The sequence below is a fragment of the Plecotus auritus genome (assembly GCF_963455305.1).
Source record: "Plecotus auritus genome assembly, chromosome: 8".
Lineage (NCBI taxonomy): Eukaryota > Metazoa > Chordata > Mammalia > Chiroptera > Vespertilionidae > Plecotus > Plecotus auritus.
The window spans coordinates 13,103,500-13,126,132 of NC_137782.1; the positions used below are offsets into that span (position 1 = coordinate 13,103,500).

At 49.6% G+C, this 22,633-nt stretch overlaps 1 protein-coding gene across 3 annotated transcripts in view; it reads left to right on the forward strand.

Annotated features, from left to right (window-relative positions):
* Nucleotides 1-22,633, forward strand: part of LOXHD1 (lipoxygenase homology PLAT domains 1) — a gene marked incomplete at both ends in the record, with an annotated part of 104,225 nt that overhangs the window by 67,055 nt on the left and 14,537 nt on the right. For 2 of the 3 annotated variants that reach the window (XM_080684111.1, XM_080684113.1), the window contains 12 exons: nt 880-1,061; nt 1,999-2,115; nt 2,808-2,970; nt 6,046-6,200; nt 7,469-7,678; nt 7,800-7,935; nt 10,399-10,607; nt 11,475-11,660; nt 14,422-14,549; nt 15,925-16,042; nt 16,999-17,173; nt 18,928-19,113. In XM_080684111.1, the coding sequence (XP_080540237.1) occupies nt 880-1,061; nt 1,999-2,115; nt 2,808-2,970; nt 6,046-6,200; nt 7,469-7,678; nt 7,800-7,935; nt 10,399-10,607; nt 11,475-11,660; nt 14,422-14,549; nt 15,925-16,042; nt 16,999-17,173; nt 18,928-19,113 (1,965 nt within the window). The remainder of the gene's footprint in view (nt 1-879; nt 1,062-1,998; nt 2,116-2,807; nt 2,971-6,045; nt 6,201-7,468; nt 7,679-7,799; nt 7,936-10,398; nt 10,608-11,474; nt 11,661-14,421; nt 14,550-15,924; nt 16,043-16,998; nt 17,174-18,927; nt 19,114-22,633) is intronic. The other variant, XM_080684112.1, reaches the window with a different exon arrangement.

Sequence of the window (22,633 nt, forward strand, 5' to 3'; positions counted from 1 at the left end):
GCGGTAGTTGCTTCACCTCCCTGGGCCTTGGATTTCTCATTTGTAAAACTCAGTACAACAATACCTACTCCATAGGGTCACCCTGAAGGTGACACGAGATGAGAAATATAAAATGCTTAGTAATTACTCAGTGAACGATAACAATTACTATTACAAGTATTATTACTATAGTTGCACAGCAAGGTAACCATGGCAATAAATGAAAAGCAAATTTCTCCTCTGGAGAAGGCTGTGCCACCTGTGAGGAGGTGACTTCTAAAGCGACTCCTTTCAAGGTCAAGATCATAGGATAGGGTACATTTCTTCTTGAACTCTTCTCTGGGTTTTCAGTGTGACCCATAGTAAATATACACATTTATATACAAACTAGAGGCCCAGTGCATGGATTCGTGCACCAGTGGGATTCCTTGGCCTGGCCTGCGGGGATCGGGCTGAACCCGGCTCTCTGACATCCCCTGAGGGGTCCTGGATTGCGAGAGGGTGCAGGTCAGGCCAAGAGACCCCACCGGTGCATGATCAGGCTGGGGAGGGACCGCAGGAGGGCTCCAGGGCCTGTCCAGCCCATCTTGCCCAGTCCCCATGGGCCGGACCCCAGTAGCAAGCTAACCTACTGGTTGGGGTGTCTGCCCCCTGGTGGTCAGTGCATGTCATAGAACAGTCAAATGGTCAGACACTTAGCATATTAGGCTTTTATTATATAGGATGTGACAAATTAAAATGCCACAAAACAATGTTACATCACTGTGAAATAGCACGTGAAGGTCAGGTCCCTGGGCAGCAGCATCTCCTGGGAGGTGGTCTGGGGCAGTGGTGCTGTGAAGAACTTGACCTTGCCTGTGTTTGTTTTCTATTCTCACATCCCCTCTGGCTTTCCCCTAGTTGTTCCTTATGAGATCACCATCTACACCAGTGATGTCTTTGCCGCCGGTACAAATGCCAACGTCTTCATTGTCATTTATGGCTGCGATGGCGTGTGCACCGAGCAGAAGAACCTGTGCACCAACAAGCGGGAGCAGAAGATGTTCTTTGAGAGGAAGTCCGCCTCCCGCTTCATTATGGAGGTATGTGGACTCAGCAGGCTCCTGGGAGCCAGGCCTGGGTGGTGAAGTGGGCCCAGAAGACCAACGAGTAGAAGGAGCCCTGCACTCAGAGGTAGGCAAGTCTGATGGGCTGCTGTTAGAGAGGAAGGTGGGCAGCTCATCAACCTCTCTGGGCCTCAGTACGTCCAAGAAACTGGGAGGAGGGTGAGCCTTGCCCTGTCCCTCAAAACTGGTGTCAGGATCAAAGGCTTTGGGTTGGGGCACTGGGGGTGGGGTGGGGTATCTGTAGGATGCTGTAAGAACCTATCATGAAGACATCTAACTTTCTGGAAGTGGTCAGGGGGCTTCCCTGAGGAAGTGATCCTTGAGCTAAGACCTGAATGATGAGGTAGAGCAGACACTGGTTTATGTAAAGAAGAGGAAAGGGAGGGGCGGGGAAAGCATGTGCATGGGCCTGTGGCAAGAAAATGTAAAATCTAAGGGACTGGAATTTGAGGGATATAGAAGATGAATGGCTAGACTTGGAGGGGACCCTTGGGGAGCCAAGGAGAAGGTCAGGCTGGCAAGACAGGGCATGGGTAGAACCAGAACTCACCTTCTGATACCCAAGTCAAGTTCTCAGGCAGGAAATGAGCTGCTACAGTGATAAGAAATGACAGGCAAAAAGATGGGCTCCACCACAAAAAGAGGGGCAGCCTCCCAGAGGTTGACTGAATGGAGGTGACTGAACTGAGACTAGGCTGCTTTTAAATGGGGTGAGGGTAAGGGGAGCATGAACAGGGCATGTGTAGAGGAGAGTTGGGGCTGACTTGGGGTACAGGGGGGATGTACTGGGGGAAAGTGAGTCCTGGAAGTTCAAAAGAACTCAAGGCTGGCGCCCTGGGAGGCAGGTTTTTGCTTGGGTTGTACTTTCTTGGACCTGTCAGCCAACATCTGGTGCATTTTCTCCTTTCAAAAGCTAGAAGATGTGGGGGAAGTCATTGAAAAAATCCGGATTGGCCATGATAACACGGGCATAAATCCTGGGTGGCACTGTGCCTACGTGGAAATCCGCAGGCTCCTCCCAGATAAAGATGTGAGTTTCTGATTGATCTGTCCTGCTGTTTGTTGTTGTTTTTTCCCTTTCCAGAAGAGATTCCAGGTAGATTCATTATAAGAACCTGCAGCCTTAGTAAGTTAAGATAAAATATTCTGAGAAAAATTCCCCCAGTTCACTCTGAATGCAGAAACTAGCTCAAGTCCCAGGTGGAATCTTTTAGAAGTTGCTTTAGGGGTCAAGGAGGAGGGTCTGGGCAGCCAGGTCTCTGCTAGCCACCCCAAGGTCATGCTACTGCTGAGTGACCAAGCCTGCCCTTCCTGCTACTCAAGGTCCACCCACAGGCAGAAATCCACCTGAACAACCTGGAAAACATTCTGAAACTACAGAATTCTAAACCCAGGAGGCAATCATAGCTGTGGATATGAGTGACTTGGTAGAAATTTAAAAATACACACCCCTCCCCTTACCCTTTGAATCTGAGTCTCCAGGATGGGGTTCAGTATTTATTTTTAAGTGACTCTGGGAGCTCTGGCCTTTAAGAACCAACCGCTGATATGGTTGTATAAGACTCGATCTGCTAGAATTGGGCAGGGCTGTGGCTTTTGCATTATTTATGGGCCTCCATGACCCTTGTCTTTGGTCCCCATGAGTGTTGACATGCTGATGAACCCCTGAAGTGGGCAGTTTCCTCATTAAGTGCTAATTTTTCTCTTTCCTCCTCACCCCAGGGTACAGAGACTGTGACTTTCGCTTGTGATCGATGGCTTGCCACCTCGGAGGATGACAAGAAGACTATTCGAGAACTGGTTCCTTTTGACATCTTCACTGAGAAATACATGGCAGATGGGTCCTTAAGGCAAATCTACAAGGAAGTGGAGGAGCCATTGGACAGTAAGTGTGGTGCCATCGCCCTCATCACCTCCGTTGTAGGGCACCTGCCCTGTGCCAGGCAGAGCCTTTGCACCCAGGAGGAAGACTCTATTATTACTTTCATTCAATGGCGGGGGCAACTGAGGCTCACAGAGGTTCCATAACTGCCAAAGTTCCCACAGCTAATAAATGGCAGGGCTATTCTTCAAAGTCTCACTGCAGAGTTTGTACTCAAATCCTTTCCTGGCCTGGCAGTGTGATGATACATCCAGGTGTGTGCTCTCCTGTGCCTGCATTATCCGGGTCCTGTTCTCCTTTTTCTCTTGGTTTATTTGACTACAATCCATGGGGCTGGTCCCCTCTGCTCTTGCTGGATCCAGGTGTTCCAACCAAGGATGAATCCTGAAGCATCTTGGAGTCATCTGTAACTGGGGCTGTTGTATATTTGTTCTCAGGGGCTGGGTGCAGCTTCCGAGCGTCCAAGGTCATGGGTTTCTCTTCTGCTGTGCCAGTTAACTTGTCCCATTCCTTATGGCTGTGGTTTTCTCTGTAGGATTTGCACCAGCCAGAATGCACACTCTGTACTTCTTCCGTTGCTGTAGTACCACCATTTTCTTGTTCTCTTCCTACCTTTCTGAATGCTAGTTCCCTTTCTCATGCCATATGGCAATGCTCCAGGCTCAGTCCTCAGCCCTGTATTTTCCTTTCTTCCTACACTGTGTGAGTGAACACACACACACACACACACACACACACACACACACACACACCCATTCTTCCTGGACCACATGGGTGGAGTCATACCTCTGTTTGGACCAGGTATGCCATTGTCCATGTCCACCCTCGTGTTATTCACCACTGGTCAGCCTTGTCAAAAATCAACTTCACCTGCAAAAAAACCCAGACTTTCTACCACTGATCACATACAAAAGAATACTTCTGTATTTTATCTTTGATACAAGATCAGAGATGCTCCAAAACCTTGGAAACCCAGCTTATGTTTGTTGCATGGCTTTCTTGAGAAAAAAAAAAAAAAACTGGAGTAAAACTCAAGATAACAGACCCCATATGGAACCAGAGGGATATAAAATAGCTCTAACATTTCCTTTCATCTGAGATGCCACTGCCTGGAGATAAAAACAAGTGTTGCCTCAATAATGTGCCTTTCCATATTCATATTATTTTCTCTGACTTTCCTTTGTTATTACATCTGGGGGATAATTCTCTTTTGTCCTTGCACCCAGAGGACGCCCTGGGGAGCTGTGGCATTGGCCCCTTGGGCTGCTCTGTTTTAATAGCATGGAGCAAACCTACTCTGTGCTTGCTTGTGTTTCTAGGGAAACTTCTTTCCACCGAGAGCTGTGCTGCCTGGGTGGGAATGGGAGGGAGGAGGATCCAGAAATAGCCAGATTTGACTGCACAGCCGCATTGCTCAACACTCAGAAGTGGAATCCGTTTTCCTAATTCCCAAAAGACTGGCGAGAGCAGTGGGGGTGGAAGAGGAGAGCATGGTGACATGGCACCCCACTCTGGGGCAAGGGCTCCGAGACAATGTCCTGCCCGGGTGTGGAGCAGGGCTGAATGCACAGCCAGGAAATAAATGGAGAGAAAAACTGAGGTGGAGAAGGGAGAGGGGAGGACAGTCAACTGTGATGTTTAAACTGTGACAAAATCCCTGATGTGACTCATGTCAGTATTAACCAGACAGGCTTGGGTAACGTTGACTTTTAAACACCAAAGAGAAGATTTTATTTGTAATGCAACACATGAAATGCTGAGCAGGTTCTGCACTGAGCTGAGTATGGTGAGCATGGGGGGCAGGGTGACGAGTCCTGGTTCCTGGCCCTGAGGGAGGCAGGCCTCTGAGAGCCGTTCTCACAGTGCACCTGTGAGGTTTGGAGAGCAGAGTGCTGGGTGAGGCTATGCAGAAGAGGGCGGGTGGGTGGGGAGAAGTTGGAAAAGGGGGTACGAGGGGGATGGCTCTCGGGTTTGGATGTGAGATTGTGACTGTGGTCTAGTCTAGGTGGGCGTGTCCCCTAGGTCAGCGGTTGCCACCCGGTGGTCCGTGGACCACTGGTGGTCCGTGAGGTCCGAAAGGTTGGCGACCGCTGCCCTAGGTGACAGAGGTGTGACTCCAGAGCACAGGAGGACACTGGGTTGGAGATATGGACTCATGGACCTCATGGACGTTAGCACCCGGGACTTGCAGAGCGAGAGCCAAGGGCAGCGGATAGAACCAGGCGACAGTGGCATGGGGTCGGGGGCAGAAGATCAGGAGCCATAATGCTAGAGGCCGGAGGAGAGCAGGAGAGAAAATGCTGTGGAATCCTGGGAAAATGAAGGAAAGACTAGGAGCCATGCGTGGGCATGTATGCGTTCCATAGCCACGGCTATGAGCAATTCACATCATCTTACTTTTCTAAATGTAATTAAATGTGGCTCTGAGCCCATTTGCAAGGTTGGTAAGAAAGTCCATCTCAGTCCCTGCACGAGGGGCATCCCCTTCCTCGGGTCTTATAAGAATCCTGAGGCTACAGACTATGAAGCGCACACAGGCAGGCAGTTCCTGAGTCTTTCCCCCAGAAGCCATAGGGGGTGGATGGTTTGAGGGGTGGTGGGAGAATACTCCATCCTTTGAGTCTTTTTTATGTTTTAATCCTCACCCGAGGGTATTTTTCCATTGATTTTCAGAGAGAATGGGAGAGGGAAAGACAGAGAGAAATATCGATGTGAGAGAAACACATTGATTGGTTGCCTCCTGCACTAGCACCACCAGGGCGCCTGCGAGGGAGGAGCCTGCAACCGAGGTACATGCCCTTGACCAGCACAGGCTGATACTCTATCCACTGAGCCAAACTGGGTAGAGCCATCTTTTGAGTCTTAGAGACCACCTTTGTCAGGTCAGATGGGCAACTTCCCACTGGTGAATCCATGTGGAATTGAGCAAATAATAGGAAAACACTAACTTCTCCTTGAGCCCTGAGCCAGATGCCTGAACCCCCTACAAATCCAGTTCCCCCAAACCTAAAGTGATGCCATCTTTTTTTCCCCTTTGTCCGTCCCTCTGTCTGTTTTTCTGTCCATGTGCCGACTCAGTTGTGCTGTACTCGGTGCAGATCTTCACAGGAAATGTTCCCGGGGCAGGAACCGACGCCAAGGTCTACATCACTATCTATGGAGACCTGGGGGACACTGGGGAGCGGTACCTCGGCAAGTCAGAGAACCGCACCAACAAGTTTGAGAGAGGAACGGTAGGAGGGCACACGGAGTTGATCCTCTTTCTTCTCCTCCCCGGGCCAGATAACATCCCACACATGAAACTGCTATAGTTATTTCCCTGTTCCCCAAGCGCTAAACACCGGATGGCTCCAAATTTTCCATTGTAACAATTATCCTGCAACAGACATCCTTGCTCACCTGACAAAGTGTCCCCCCAGGACAGATGCAGGAAGTGGAATTGCTGTGTCATAAGGTGTGCTCATTGCTGCGCCAATGAACTCAGTGCCCCAAGGCCTGCACGAGTCCACACCTGCCCTCAGCCGTGCACATTCACCCGCAATTCCTCAGCCGGAAGACTGGCCTGCCCCGGCTGCCTGGAAGGCCCAGCGCCCCCATCTTCAGCTTAATGCCACCACCTGGAGAGTCTTCCCAGCCCTGCCTCCAGGCCTACCACAGGCGGCCCTTCCACCACCTGGGCTGTCCCAGGGAGGAATCCTGTAGTATTTAGCTCTGGGCTCCCGACCACGCTCAGCACAGTGACTCAGCACATCTTTCAGAAGAAAAGCGCGTGTCACTCGAGGTTACCTGTCCCTCCCCCTCCTCAGGCTCCTACCTGCCACGTTCCATTTGTGTTTTGACTGCACTTTACTCAAGGCCTAGAACTCCACATCTCACTGAACAGTCCCCAAAGAATCCAATTACCAGAGTGTAATGTCACTGTACTGAAGGCATAATCAGGCACACAGAGGAGGGCTTTCTTTATGTCACACCCTACATAAACCCTCCTGAACCCACACTCCAGATGTTGTCCCCTGCACTCTCCTCAGCCTTGCCTCCACCAGAGCCTGCACCCTGACGGCTGGCTCTCCAACTGCCTCCCAGCTTCCCCATGGAAATTTCAAGCCGCTCCCATCATTCAGAAGAACTTTACCTTGTCCTCAGCTCTTACCCTCTAGCCTCCAGCCTGAACTCATGCTGATACTCAACTAAGGATGCCCAGTTACAGGACAGGGCAGAGCCCCTTGTCTGTCCCACCCCCACTCACACAGCTCATCGGATCCATCTTCCAAACACCCACAGGGATTTTCCCAAAGGACCTGGACTGCAAAACAGGGCCATGTGCAAGCGAGGCCTTGGAATACCAAACTCTCTGGGTTAGAGATTTGGGCCTGGAGGGCTCCCTAGCTAGGAAGGTCTGCTTAGCTCGACAGTTGGGGAATGTGGAAGGTGCTGGTTGGACGGGGTTGGAGTGGATGGAGGTGGGGAGCTCCCACCCAACCCCCACATCTGGACTCCCCAGGCCGACACCTTCATCATCGAGGCAGCTGATTTGGGCGTCATCTACAAGATTAAGCTTCGCCATGACAACACCAAGTGGTGCGCGGACTGGTATGTGGAGAAGGTGGATATCTGGAACGACACCAACGAGGACGAGTTCCTGTTCCTGTGCGGGCGCTGGCTGTCCCTGAAGAAGGAGGACGGGCGACTGGAGAGGCTCTTTTATGAGAAGGTGCGGGAAAGGCAGTGGGGGGCTGGGCTCAGCCAGGCCTGTCCCCATCCTCACACCCGGGGGAGGCCTGGGGGCTGCAGGTGCGGCAGGTGGAGGGGGCCTGGTCATGCTCTCCCCACAGGAGTACACGGGGGACCGGAGCAGCAACTGCAGCAGCCCGGCCGACTTCTGGGAGATCGCCCTGAGCTCCAAGATGGAAGGTGTGGACATCGCCTCGGTGACGGGACCCATGGCCAACTACGTCCAGGAGGGCCGGGGTAAGCCACGCAGGAACAGGACATGGAAATGTGTTTAAGATGTTCTCAGACAGGCTATGCCTTAGCTCCACCATTGTCTGTCTGACTCACTTCGAGCTGTGCCATGATGACACCAAGTGGTGGTCAGGCTTGGTGCTGATGGTGGCCTCGCTTTTGAAGGTGTCTAATGTCTTATAATTTACACACAGTTTTCACACCTACGGCCTATTTCTACCCCCACAACCCCGAGAAGTGAGAGGGCAGGGATTAGCCGCTGTACAGATGGGAAAACAAAGGCTAAGAGAAGTTAGAGTGATGATGTCCTTAATCCATTGACCCACCACCACCAGGGGTCATCCTCAGCTTTGCCCTTACCCAGACTCTTGGGCTATAGATTCTGCCCAGGGCACCCGGGACAAGTCTCATCCGACAGAGCTGAACTGCAGCAGTGAGAACCCCTTCCTATTAGTAGAGCATCACACAAAGGACTCGGCCACGCAAACTTAAGGCGCGATGTGTTGGGGGTTGGGAGGGGAGGGGGAAGAAGTCCTAAACTGGGTGTTTTTTTTTGAGATTTAACTTCCACTTCTGGTTCTGACAATAATACATGGGGCCCTGGACAAGTTACTCTTTGGCTTCTGTTTTTCCCTCTTCCATGATAACAATATTATAATCCCCTGACAAATTCCTTTTTCCAACTAGATTTTTGAGATAAGGTAGTACTATATTTGTCTATTGGACATTTATTTTTTAAATATTTTATTGATTTTTTATAGAGAGAAAGGGAGAGGGATAGAGAGTTAGAAACATCGATGAGAGAGAAACATCAATCAGCTGCCTCCTGCACACTCCCTACTGGGTATGTGTCCGCAACCAAGGTACATGCCCTTGACCGGAATCGAACCTGGGACCCTTGAGTCTGCAGGCCGACGCTTTATCCACTGAGCCAAACTGGCCAGGTTGTCTATTGGACATTTAAATGCGCACTGCCTTTCTGCTCAGTTCTCTTAAGTATAGAGCATGACACCACTATATGCCTCTCCAGACCACATGGTGGGTCTGTGGGGTTGGGCAGAGAGTGTCGATCATTTTATATTCTACCTTCTTACTATGTGAATAAATGACGGGAACCACGAGAAAGAGCCTCTCCTTGATTAAGCCACTGTGATCAACCATGGAAAGGCCAACAGGGCTCTCTTTATAAAGATGAAACAAGGTCATGGGCAGGTACAGAAAACAATGCAGGTAATTGCAGTCAGGAAGGTCTAGGTTGGAAACTTTTCAAAGAGATATGGATTGCATAAGCTATAACCCACTACACCAGGGCAGTGTCTCCCAAGCTGGTGAGGAAGATGAGCCAGGAGGAGGGTTTCCAACTTGTATCAATAGTAACTGCCAGTGACAGAGACCTGGAGACAGTGACTTAAACAATGGAGGGATTTTTCTTTTCTCTCACATAAAAGTTCCAGGGTAGACAGTTGGTACTGAGACAGCAGCTCCAGTGAAGTCAGGGAGATAGGCTCTTTCAACTTAATCACTCTGGCAACCTCACAAGCGGCTTCCACCCTAAAGGTCGCCATGGTGCCAAGGTGACTGATTGCTGGAGCTCCAGCCATCACATCCACACCCCAAGCAGAATGAATGGAAGGGTAAGGGGCAAAAAGGTGCTCCTCCCTGTTGAGTCAGATCCTTTAAAATAAATTTTCCTGCCAGGCTTGTGTGGCTCAGTGGTTGAGTGTGTTGACCCATGAACCAAGAGGTCACAGTTTGATTCCTGGTTGGGGCACATGCCTGAGTTGCGGGCTGTTTCCCCAGTAGGGGGCGTGCATGAGGCAGCAGAGCAATGATTCTCTCTCCTTCTCCCTTCTCTTTTTCTCTCCCTTCCTCTCTTTAAAATCAGTAAAAACCTATTTAAAAAATAAAATAAAATTTTCCAACAACATCTGCTTACATATCATGACTGCCCCTAGCTGCAAACAGAACAAATACTGGGTGGGCAACTAAACTCTCTGCCACATGACCTGAGCAAGTTTTTATGCTGATCCGTCTGGTTTAGTGGATGGAAATGGATACTTCCTAGAATTTTCATTTACCATGTTACACACATTATACTCTTTTATTCTTCTTCCCTAAATTCCTACTTTCTGTGAGACCGTGGTTTTGCCGACCTCATTTTTGCTGATATAGGAAGCTTCTCTGGCATCCCCTGTATTGGGGAAAAGGTGGTTGTTCTTACCCACTTCACCTGGGAGTGCTAGGGGCAACTAAGTTTTCATGTGGCAAGGATGCTTTCTTTGATCTTCACTTGGGAGTCAACAGCTCCCTCACTCCTTAGAGGGTAGACACTCACCAGTCTGGAAAGCTCCCTTGCACTTTGTCTCGGAGACAGGGATGCAAAGTCTCCAAGTCTCATTTCCAAGTCCACGCTGAGCCTGCCCAGGTCCACCTGGCCTGTCACGAGGTGGGGCCCCTGATCTCTTGCAGTCATTCCCTACTATGTGTCAGTTACCACCGCGAAGCACAAGGACGCAGCCACGGACAGCCGGGCCTTCATCATCCTCATCGGAGAGGACGATGAGCTCAGTAACCGCATCTGGCTGGACTATCCCCGAGGGAAGAAGGGCTTCAGCTGTGGCTCCGTGGAGGAGTTCTACGTCGGAGGCTTGGATGTCGGAGTCATCAAGAAAATAGAGGTGCTGGCCCCTGGGGCCTGGGGATAGTGACCATCGCAGGAAGGAAGGAGCTGACCTGTATATGGGTGGGAGGGGCATGGAGGGCAGGCAGAGGAACTGACCGGAGCCCCACCTCAGAGCAGGTAGCAGGAGAAGACTCCCTGGCCTCTGCCATCACCTTGGGTGAGTCGCCCACCCCTCCAGGTCCCAGTTTTCCACCCAATGGGAACGCCTTGTGTATTCGCTTTCCATTGCTGTGTAACCCATGGCCATAAACTTAGTAACTTAAGAGCACACAAATGTATCATCTCACATTTCCCTGGGACAGGAATATACTAGTGGATGTGAGTTAGCTGGATCTCTTCCCAATATGCCACTGCGCTGAAATCAAGTTGCTGCTGGGGCTGTGGTCTCAGCTGAGGCTTGGGATCCTGTTCTAAGCTCACTGGTTATCGGCAAAATCTATTTCCTTGTGGTTGTAGGACTGAGGCCTCCAGTTCCCAGAGGCCGCCCGCATTCCCTACCATGCAAACCCCTCCAAAACATGGCAGTTCATTTCTTCAAGGCCAATAGAAGATGTCTTCTGCTTCAAATCTCTCTGACTTCTTCTTCCATCTCTGATGTCTAGACCCTTGTTTAAAAGGGCTCACCTGATTGAGCCAGGCCCACCCAGAATAATCTTTTTATTAACTCAAAGTCATCTGATTATAGATCTTAATTGTATCTGCAAAATCTTTTCCCCTCAGGGGAGGGACTTGGGTCAGTGAATCCAGAGCACATTGGAAGGAAGCACTGAGGGAGGAGGCTGAAGGGGATGCTGAGCTGGGCAGGGAGGGCTTCCTTCCCAGTGGTGCCCAGATCCTCACGGCCCCTTGTGTCCCCACATAGCTGGGCCATGATGGGGCCTCCCCCGAGAGCTGCTGGCTAGTGGAGGAGCTGAGTTTGGCTGTGCCCACCCTGGGCACCAAGTACACATTGCGCTGCAATTGCTGGCTCGCCAAGGACCGAGGAGATGGCGTCACCTCCCGAGTCTTTGACCTCCTGGATGCCACGGTGGTGAACATTGGGGTGAAGGTATAGATGGGCCCTGAGTGTGTGCATTGCACAGCAAGAGCAGTGCAAGGTTGTGTGGGGGAGAGATAGGGAGATGGATGTGAGAGAAGCAGGAAACTCATCACTGGGGTGTTGGCCGAAGCTGCAGCCTGGTCTACCAGCCAGATGCGCTTTGCCTGGAGCCAGGAGACTTAGGTCTCTTTTGGTCTACTGCTGTATGACCTGGGGTAAGTCAGTTAGCCTCTCTGGGCCTTGGTCTTCTCCTATAGCACCTGGAAATCATGCTTGCCATTCTGTTTCACGTTAAGATCTTAACTAATGTGATCACGATGAGCCTTGCAAAGTAGCAGCTCTACATAGATGCTCAGAGTCAGTATTCTCCAAGTCTGCTCCATCAGCCCCTCTAGGACATGATGGGGACAGGTGGCACTGGGGTTCCGTGAGCCTCTGGGTCTCAGTGAGAGCTGTCTGCATAAGACCCTTTGACCACCTGCCCTGGCTCCACCTCTAACTGACCAAATGACCTGGGATGAGTTATGTAAACTCACAGGTCAGTGCTGGGCAGCAGGCAGGGTGCCGGGGGGCTAATGTCCAGGGAACAGGGCCGGTTGGCAGCCCAGAGGCCTCTAGCTCACGTGACCCCCCAGGCTTCTCTTTCTCTTGGAAAAGCTGTGGGGTCAACAGAATGCCTTAGCCCTCATCTCGGTTTCTGAATCCAACCCAATGGGAGACTAGATTTAAGTCAGACGCTGTCCCACAAAGGTCAGAAGAAATCACGCTGGCCTGAGCATGCACTGCCGTGTTGTCTATGGAAACAGAAGGAAGGGCTGAGTCACGGGCTGTAAAAACCTGACAGGCAGGAGAGTGGATGCCTGCCCCTCCCCTGCGTGAAGCCAGAGGACAGAACTTTCTACAACATAGACAGCCCTCCCTCCCTTCCCCAGACGACTCCATCTGTGGCCAGACGGTCTGGGTGGGTGAGCACACAATTTCTCCCAGGACCTCTGTCCTGACCCAGTTCCCCCGTGCACATGAGTGTGTGTGCCTGTACTAGTATGTGTACCAGCCCCCAGCACATGTACAGCCCATGGCTTGGCTGCATCTCCTTCTGAGCTCTTCAGTCCATGGAAATCCGGACCCACATCCCTGTTACCCATGTGACAAAAGAACACCGATTTGTCGCTTTACAAAGAGCCACAGGATTCTTTGGGCTGGCCGTCTCCCCAGGACACCTGATACCAGACTGGAGTTACAAAAGCCCCGTTTTGGTGTTTCTTTCTGGAAACACAACTGTGATATAAAAAGAGACATATAAAAGGAGAGAGATATGGACACAGAGAATACAGGAGTCTGGAGGGAGCCAGTCTCCTTAGGACCACGAAGCGCCCATTTTGACCCTTCTGTGTTCCATGCCTATCTGGATAAGAGCAAAAAGGCATCAGGCTCCTGCTTTCATTCTCACTAGCTCCGTGCCCATCAGATGCCCTTGTTAGATGGTCTACATGGAGTTTCCTGGTAAAGCAAGAGGCTCTGCAATTACTTCCTCAACAAACCTATGGCCTGGGCCAGGCCTGAAAACGCTGCTTCTGATCTTGGTGTCTATGGCAAAGGCTCAGCCGCTGCTTGACAAGCACACAGCATCCAGCAGGTCCAGCGGTGGTGGTGTGATCCCTGTGATGGATAATGCGGGTTCTGAGTTCTAAAGCTTCTGGTGTGTGGGTACCAGGCACCTGCACAGGTGAGAATGCCTACCATGTGGCAGCCGCGAGGGAAGGGAAGAGCCAGGTGTGTGCAAAGGAGATGGTTAGCCTGGTATTTCCTCTGCCCTGTGTGCCAGCCACTCCTGACCCTTTGGGGTCTAATTGCTAGTCCTTGGGCACCAGGTGAGAGGGAATGGAATAAGAAGCCAAGGCTAGAGGACACCCCAGGTCATGGTAAAATGCCCCTTTTGCCATGAGGCTGCTTCTCAGAAGAAGAACCAAGGCAGGGGACTCAGTGGGGGTCCTGGGAAGAGCAGGCTACTCCCACCCCCTCTGGTGGAGACAAAGAAACTATATCCTCTTTGCAGCAAACCTCAGGCCAAAGGGAAAAGTTCCAAACTAAAGCAAAAATCAGATAGACTAGGTGGTTGTCCCACGTCACAAGTGGACGGAGGCTGAGCTCCCTTAAACAGCACCCCTGATGGACTCCTCGCTCCCCGATGTGTGGGGTGTCTATTGGCTGCGGCACGCAGGGGGGACAGTCACCCAGAACTGGTGCCACATCTTGAGGCCAAACCACGTGGCAGGCCCGGTGTCTGCAGCTCTCACAACTCTGCCAAGTGTTTGTCCCCATTTCACGAGGACAAAGCAGAGGCTGGCAAAGGGGGCATCTGCCCACGTTCAACAGCTTGCAGGTGGGGGGTCTGGGACTCCAGTGGAGCTCTGGAGGCTCCCAAAGCCGCTGTCCTGCCACCACGTGCTGCGTGGACTTAGGCTGGGATTCGATTCACTGAGGAATCGGTCAACGCCGGGACTGTCAGTCATGTATCTGCTGCACACACGTTCTCTATGTGAAACGGAATTCCCTCAAATACTAAACTGGGCACAGTGGGGGACATAGAGTGACAGGTCTGACTCTTGCTTTCCCGTCATTCATAGTTGATTGTGGGGAGAGGGGGGAGGGCTCTCTTCAGAGCCACAGAGCTTAGAGAGAGTGTCATCTTGCCCTGGTGAGAATGAGGCAAGTCAGTGGGGTTGGTGGGTGAGGCCAAAGCTCAGAACCTGCATCCCTCTCATGGCAGGAGCTGTATGAGATGACTGTGTGGACGGGCGATGTGGTTGGCGGTGGCACCGACTCCAACATCTTTATGACCCTCTATGGCATCAACGGTAGCACAGAGGAAATGAAGCTGGACAAAAAGAAGGCCAGGTATCCAGGGGCCACCTCTGCCCTTGCTGCTCACACATCTAGTTCTCCACTTTCTAGCCCGACCCTGCCTTCAGCCAGATTGCTTCCATCACACACCCTCATACCTTAGGGCCTTCCAGCCTCCACACCTTTGTCCCTATGATTCCCCCCTCTCGGAGTGCTCTTCACCCACTCTTTTGTACTTCAAGGTCTTTCTCTTTCAAGGTCCAGCTCAAATCTACCTCTTCCAGGAAAGCTTTCCTTGATTACCTCATTCCATAACCCACCTGTTCTTCCTTCTTTTTCTTTATCTCCCTCCCTCCCTCCCTCCTTCACTCTCTCCCTTCCTCCCTCCCTCCTTCTCTCCCTTCTTCCTTCTCTCCCTCCCTCCCTCCCCCTTTCTCCCTCCCCCCTCTTTCTCCCTCCTTTCCCCCTCCCTCCTTCTCTCCCCCCTTCCTTCTCTCCCTCACTCCCTCCCTCCTTCACTCTCTCCCTCCCTCCCTCCCTCCTTCTCTCTCTCCTTCCTTCTCTCCCTCCCTCCCTCTCCCTTTCTCCCTCCCCCCTCTTTCTCCCTCCTTTTCCCCCTCCCTCCTTCTCTCCCCCCTTCCTTCTCTCCCTCCCTCCTTCCCTCACTTCCTTCCACCTGTCACTAGGAAATGTTTACTGTGAGGTCTGTAGACTAGTTGAGAGTATCATGTCAGTGTGAATCTCCTGGGCCTCCGGCTCAGGACAGGCTGCTGAAGTGGTCCCGGTTTGCCCTGTGTATCTACTCAGAGAAGCAGCTGAAGAGGTGACAACTGGAGAGCATGGCCACTGGCTGCCCTGCATTCCCTTTCTATGCTGGTTTTCTCCTGGCTCCCACCCCTGCTAAAGGCTATCCTGGGGAAAGTACCCAACACCCACTCGTACATTAGTGTCTGTGACTGGGAACAGCCTGAGGCTGACCAGGCCATCTTAGGCTGGGAGGGCAACTATTTCACAGAAGGACTTAGGCCTTGGGGGACATGGATCAAAGGCTGACGATTTCTCCAAGGCAGCCCCTCAGTGTGGGAGCCCTGCTGAGATTGCAGGGCTGCGTCATTCTCCCCAGACTACAGATGGGGAAGCCAAGTCCCCAAGGGAAGCTGGGTGGCTTAGGTGGCTAGCAGAATGAGATTAAGACCCAGAACTGGTAGGTCTTGATTCAGGACCATTTCTACCAGGCAAACTCACTTAACCCAGTATTTCGGTAACACATCTGGGGTGCAAGAGACAGGTTATTGGGGAGTCAGTGGGAATTGAGAGGGAGACTGAGTAAAAGTCTGTTCTCTCCTTACCCTGAACTGGTCTGTGGCACAACCTGGGCCCCTCACCACAGCCAGCTTCCCTTTTTCATGCCCCTGCTCTGCACCCCCAGATTTGAACGGGAGCAGAATGACACCTTCCTCATGGAGATCCTGGACATCGCTCCATTCACCAAGATGCGGATCCGAATTGACGGCCTGGGCAGCCGGCCCGAGTGGTTCCTGGAGAGGGTAAAGTATCTGTACCCTCGCTCTCCCTTCCACCACAGCCACACCATCTTCCTGCTCTTTTGGGTTGTCAGTGACTTAATAAAGTGCAAATGTCACCTGGGAAGGTTTTTACACAAACCTGACCAGTATATAATCCTATAGACTCCCTTTGACATGAATTAATCCAAGGACACAGTTTTATTTATTTATGTCCAGTCAAAATTGAATCAGCTGCTAGAGAACACAGCATGCACCGCAGCAAGCAGAGGCTTGGTGTGGGCTTCCTGAGGAAGTGAGCTGGGAGGAATGAGAGGAGCAGCAGGGGCTGGGACAGTGAGAGACTGTGGTGGGAACTTGAAGCAGCCCAGCAAGGACGCTATTGGTGTCCCTGTGATCACTCAGTTAGTGGTGTCTCTTTTTCTGTCTTGGACCTCTATTCCCCCTGAATCAGTCTCTAATTTCCCCTTAACCACAGGCCCTCTATCCCGAGTCCCTCAGGCTCCTACACCCCTCTTAGCCATTAGCAGATTTTTTTTTGAGCCAACAATATGGTGCCCATGCCAAGGGCAATCTGGCCAACTTGTAAATGACAGTGAGGTTCTGTCAGCAGACGTGTTAGGGGACCCAGAAGAAGGCACTTTCCCTAGTTGGATGACAGTGTTTGGTTGATCCACTTTCCGTCTTTCACTCAGCAAACGTTTCTTGTGCCCAACCTTGGAAACATGTTTGGACAAAGTGCCCATTTCCAAATCCCTAGACTAGAGTTGTCATGGTGGGGATTTCAGAACCTGTGCAAGGCTTTCAGGTTAGGGTCTTCATCTCAGGGAGGACCCTTTGCACTCATCTTGAGTCCAAGTCAGAAGAACTTGTCTCAAGACTGGGGTTCTGGGTCCTTGAGGTTCAGCCAAAGGGGCTGCATTAGCGGGTGGGGGCCGGGGGGTGGGAAGGGCGTTCTCATGCTGGGTCCTCTCACCCAGATCCTCCTGAAGAACATGAACACTGGAGACCTGACCATGTTCTACTATGGAGACTGGCTGTCCCAGCGGAAGGGCAAGAAGACCCTGGTGTGTGAAATGTGTGCCGTCATCAACGGGGAGGAAATGATGGAGTACACTTCCTACACCATCTCAGTTAAGACCAGTGACATCCTGGGTGAGTCAGGGGTCCCCCCATCTCCCACTCCCACCTCCCACTTCCCACTACTCTTGCCCCTCTTCAAGTTCTGGCTCAGGTCCTGGACTCTTCAAGGACATTTTTTAGATGGCCTTCCAAAACTTAGTCAACCCAAGTCCTTTCCACAGTGTGTTACTTTCTGTCTGGATGGAAGAACTTCCTCCCATGGACTGAATTGGCTCTGTTCCTCCTCCCTCAGAGAAGGGGGGAGAGGAGAACATTATTGAACAGTATGGTCAGCACCTCTGTATTCCTGCTGCTTCCTAATGCCCCTCACCCAGATGCCATGCACCCCTGACACCCATTGGTTCCTTCCCACATCCTGTGCTTTGCAACCATCTTCTGTGTGCCAGCTTTGGCCTAGGGCAGGGGTGGGCAAACTTTTTGACTCGAGGGCCACAATGGGTTCTTAAACTGGACCGGAGGGCCAGAACAAAAGCATGGATGGAGTGTTTGTGTGAACTAATATAAATTCAAAGTAAAGGAGCAGAGGGGAGAGCAAGAGAACCGGATAGAACAGCCGGATCCGGCCCGCGGGCCGTAGTTTGCCCACGGCTGGCCTAGGGTCTTCGGATGGAGATATGACCCTGAGCCTTTGTGGGTTTAATATTGTCATAGAGCAATGACAGTAAGGTTCTGTCAGCACACGTGCTGGGGAACCCAGAAGAAGGCACTTTACCTAGATGGGGACTAAGGACAAGGGTCATGGAGGGCTTCCCAGAGGTGATTCCAAAGTCTAGTCCAGAAAGTCAAACAGAAGCCACTGAGGCAGAGGGGACACCAAGCAAAGCACTAGTGTGTGCAAAGGCCTGGAGCTGAGAGGGAACACTCTTCTCATGGAGGCAGTGCCTCCTACCTACCCCACTCCCCATATCAATCCTATTCTCCAGGGGCTGTGGCAAGGAACCTGGAAAAACTCATTTACACTGATTAAAAATGGCTACTTTAGGATTAGCTTGTTGGCCCTGGTAGTTTACATTTTCAAGAGAGAAACATTTAGCCAAAGAAATGAAGCTCTCATGGCAAAATCGCAGGCATAACTGATGGGCCTGTACAATTAGTAAAGTTTGTTTTAGGCACCTCCCTTCTTCCTTTTCTCCTCACAGTGGAGCTTTCACTCTTTTTGTTTAAAGTTCCACGTGTTTTCAAGCTCCTTCATCCGCTCATGATGCACCCTCAGAAAATAACTGATAAATGTATTGATGACCACAAGGTCTGTATCAAAAAAGCTTCACAGGGTTACCTCTTCCAGAAGCATTTTCTTTTTAACTGGGGTCAATATCTCTATTTGCCTTAAGCAAATGATATGAACTCTGGTGTAGTATGACAACCAGAGGCAGATCCGGGGAACAAGAAACTTTCCTATTTCCTCTGAACCTACAGTGTGTAGGAGGGAACCTATATTTCTAAACTGTAAAGCCAGTCTACATGGCATTTCGTGTAAGTGTGGGCGTATGCCCCAGAACTAGGTGAGTTCTTGTACTAAACCATTCATACATGCTAACCAGGACCCCAGTGAGCCCACCAGCATGTACAAAGCACAGAGATAAACGAAGGATAGAGTAGGAGACACAGGAGTTTCAGGACAGTAACCAGCCCTTTCCAACATCACCCTGGCCTAACTGACTCTGAACTCGCCCATCTGCATGCCTGGCTCCTCCAAGGAGGCCAGAGCAAGAAGGGTGTGTGTCGGAGAGGCCAGCACCCAGAGCCCTTGTCTTGTATCTTCCCAGGTGCGGGCACTGATGCCAATGTTTTCATCACCATCTTTGGGGAGAATGGGGACAGCGGGACCCTCGCCCTGAAGCAGTCGGCCAACTGGAACAAGTTTGAACGGAACAACACGGACACGTTCAACTTCCCTGACATGCTGAGCCTGGGCCACCTCTGCAAGCTGAGGGTCGGGCACGACAGCAAAGGTACTTCCTGCTCAAGGTCAGGGTGGTTGGAGAGGGTAGGCCTCAGCACTCTACCCGAGCCCCTCCCTGGGGTGGTAGACAACTAAGAAAGGCTGGTGGCCACCATGTTGATGCTTCCACTGGTTAAAAGAGCCAGTGTTTCTGGAAAAATTTTAGAGGAGAGGCTTAGTCCCTCTTGCTCTCTCCCAGGAGGATGAATGGTTCTCAATTTTCTGTGACATGGAGCACTGTCTTCCTAGTTCAGACATAAGAATTAAGAAAAAGAATAAGGCTATGTCACTAGATTCACTGCCTGTGGATTTCCTATAAAGGATTATACTGGCCATGAACTTCAGGGTCCTGATGAGGCCCTCTAATATTGGCTGCCAGTCAGGGACATTGATTGTGTGCATATTAGACTTTCTCAGTTTTCTTGATGTATTTTTTTATTCTATGCAAAAATCCAGGCTGTCAATTCTTTCTATCTGATCACTGACTGTCAAAATCCTGAACGAAAAGAGGTCGTTCAGCACCGTGGACAGCTATATACAGTGTTTTAGGTGCCGGGCTTTTCAAAGACCTTGATTCCTCCTTTGTATAACCCAAGACTCGGATTGCCTTGGCTTCATCATGGCTCTTTGACATAAAAATAATCCTGAGTCATTGATATTATCTTCTTCCCTTTGTAGGCAGAGAAAGGGGCCTTCTCCCCTTCAACCAGACTTTGGATCTGAAAGCAGGACCATGTCACTGGCAGGGAAAAGAATATTTCTGTATCCTTATTAAACCCAGGTGGTTGGGTTACTGGGGTCAGGAAGTCCAAGTTCTGTGCCTAACCTTCTCTTTATAGTAACTTTCTCCTCCAGGAATGGAAGTTTAAATGTTAATATAAGCTAAGGCAGCTAAACATGTCCTTAAGTGCTCTCTCCATGCCACATTTTTTTCATATATCGTTTAAAAATACTCAAGCTACATTATGCTTCCCTTGCATAGAAATTTATGAGGACAAATATATTTTGTTTGAGAGTTTTCCACACACAAAAAAAGATGTGGATCCTGAAAAATTACTGTGCAAGTCAGGTTACAAATGTTTAGTTAACTTAATATGATATAAATCTTCTCTTTCCCTGGATCTACCTTTCTATCTTTTTTGTTTATTTAATCGTTCTTTTTTTATGAAAAATTTTAAACGTGTACAAAAGTGAAGGAAATATATTAATGAACTTCCACATACCCATCACATAGATTCAACAATTATAATTTGTCATGCCTGCTTTACCCCTTTTATTTTTTTCTTCATTTCTTTTTTGTTGCTGGAAGATCTATAAGAATAAAAGGGTAACATGCTAATTAGACCAGACATCCTTCCGGACAAAGCCACAGTGGCAGGGGCTGAGCAGAGGCTGTTAGGGGCGATCAGGCTGGCAGGCGAGAGCAGTTAGGGGTGATTAGGCAGGCAGGCAGAGGCAGTTAGGGGTGATCAGGCAGGCAGGGGAGCAGTTAGGGGTATCAGGCAGGCAGGCAGAGTGGTTAGGAGTGATCAGGCAGGCAGGCAGGTGAGTGGATAGGAGCAAGCGGTCCCAGATTGCGAGAGGGATCCCAGATTGGAGAGAGTGCAGGCTGGGCTGAGGGACACCCCCCATGCACAAATTTCATGCACAGGGTCTCTAGTATAAAATAAAATTCTAAACCTCATGTCATTTCATCCCAAACATATTTAATATGTTTCTCTTTTTAGTATATTTCTTATTTTCTTATGAAATCACAATGCTGTTATTACACTTAACAATGGTTTTTGTGACATCCAATTTTCATTCCATATAGAAATTTTCTTAATAACATAAAAATGTTTCTGTACTTTTGATTTTATTTGAATCTTTATGCAAACAAGGTCCACACACTACATTTAGTTTTATGTCTCTTTAATCTCTTTTACTGAAGAGCAGTGTCTACTCCCTTTATTTTTCTACGCCATTAACTTGTTGAAGGAATGGGGTCCAATGAGCTATAGAATTCCCACATCCTGGACCCTATCTGTTTGCTTCTTGGTGGTGTTGCTGCCTCTTTATTCCCCATATTTCCTATAACCTGGAAGCCAACTCTCAAGGCTTAATTAGATTCAGGTTCAACTTTCTTTGGCGAGAATACTTTATAGGTGATATGAGAATGACTTTAAAATGGGACCTGTGTACTTTATGTTACATCACAGCAGTCCTACTCTTATTGACACCCACATACAATAGGACCCAGGGGCTGTCAGCCTGATTACTCCATTGTAAAGTTCCCCCATAAGTTTTCATCTCATGGCTTCATCCAGTGATGATCTATTAGGGTTATAAATGATGATTTTCTAATTGTCACTTCTTATCCACTTATCAGCTAGAATTCTGTTAATAAAAATTGTCTCTCAGGCTATTTGGTTACTATGAAATATAGTTTATAGAGGGAAATCAAGATAAATGATGAATTCTTCTCCTTAATTCCAGTTACCAGATAGCTCTTATAATACAGAGCAAATTACAACACAAGAGTGTTGACTTTATAATTCATCTTGCTCTGTCTTGCTTCCTCTGAAATGAAAACTCTGCTGAAAAGAGGAATTTTTTTAACCACAAAATGACTTTATATGTTTTCTTTTGAATAATATGAATGCATAGAAATATAAAGGATCTCAGAAATCATTATCATCATAACCTGTTACACCACTGGAATTTCTCCCCACATGTGGTCCTTCAGCTTTTGAGTTCTCAAGGACACTGAAGGGTTGAGAGTAACTGAACCAATGCACAGTGCAGATAGCATGCAGTTCACAGAGCAAATACACATAGATTCATATGTGATGGCTGTAATTTGAGGAACACTTCTAAAGGAATGCCTGCCAATTACAACAGAAACAGCTGATTATTTAATTTTAGGGGAAGATGTGTCAGGTTTAGCAACGTACCCTACAGAAATATCTGTTTATGACCCCCTCCTCTGATTGTCAAACAGTGAATGTTCTCAAAATCATAAAATATTCATTTGGCATTAATTAAGCAACTACTACATGCCATTTTCTATGCTGGCATTGGGGAAACAACAACAAATAAGCCTCGTCCCTGCCCTCAAAAGCTCATGATCTATGGGAAGAAACACATGTAAACAGGGTGATCAGGGCATGTCTTCAGGGTTCTAGGAGCACAAGGACACCTGATACAGGCTGAGTAGGCAATGGGAGAACAGTAGGGAAGACTTGCTGGAGGAGGTGATGCCTGAACGGACTCTATAAGGATAATAGGTGTGAGCGAGGTGGACACTGGTGTCAAGAAGTCATAGGATTCATCCTTCAGCTTTATGAACTCCAAGAGGTCTAGTTCTTGGGTCAGAGACTTCATTGTGAATCTGACAAAACAATGATCCTATCCCTGGCAAAATGTCCCTGTATAATTATAGCACATTTTTTTCTGGGCCCATAGACTGCTTCAGTCCCTACACAAATCCTCTAAGTGTTCATGAACCCCAAGTTAAGGATTCTTTCAAGAGAATTATACTCTCTGGGCCA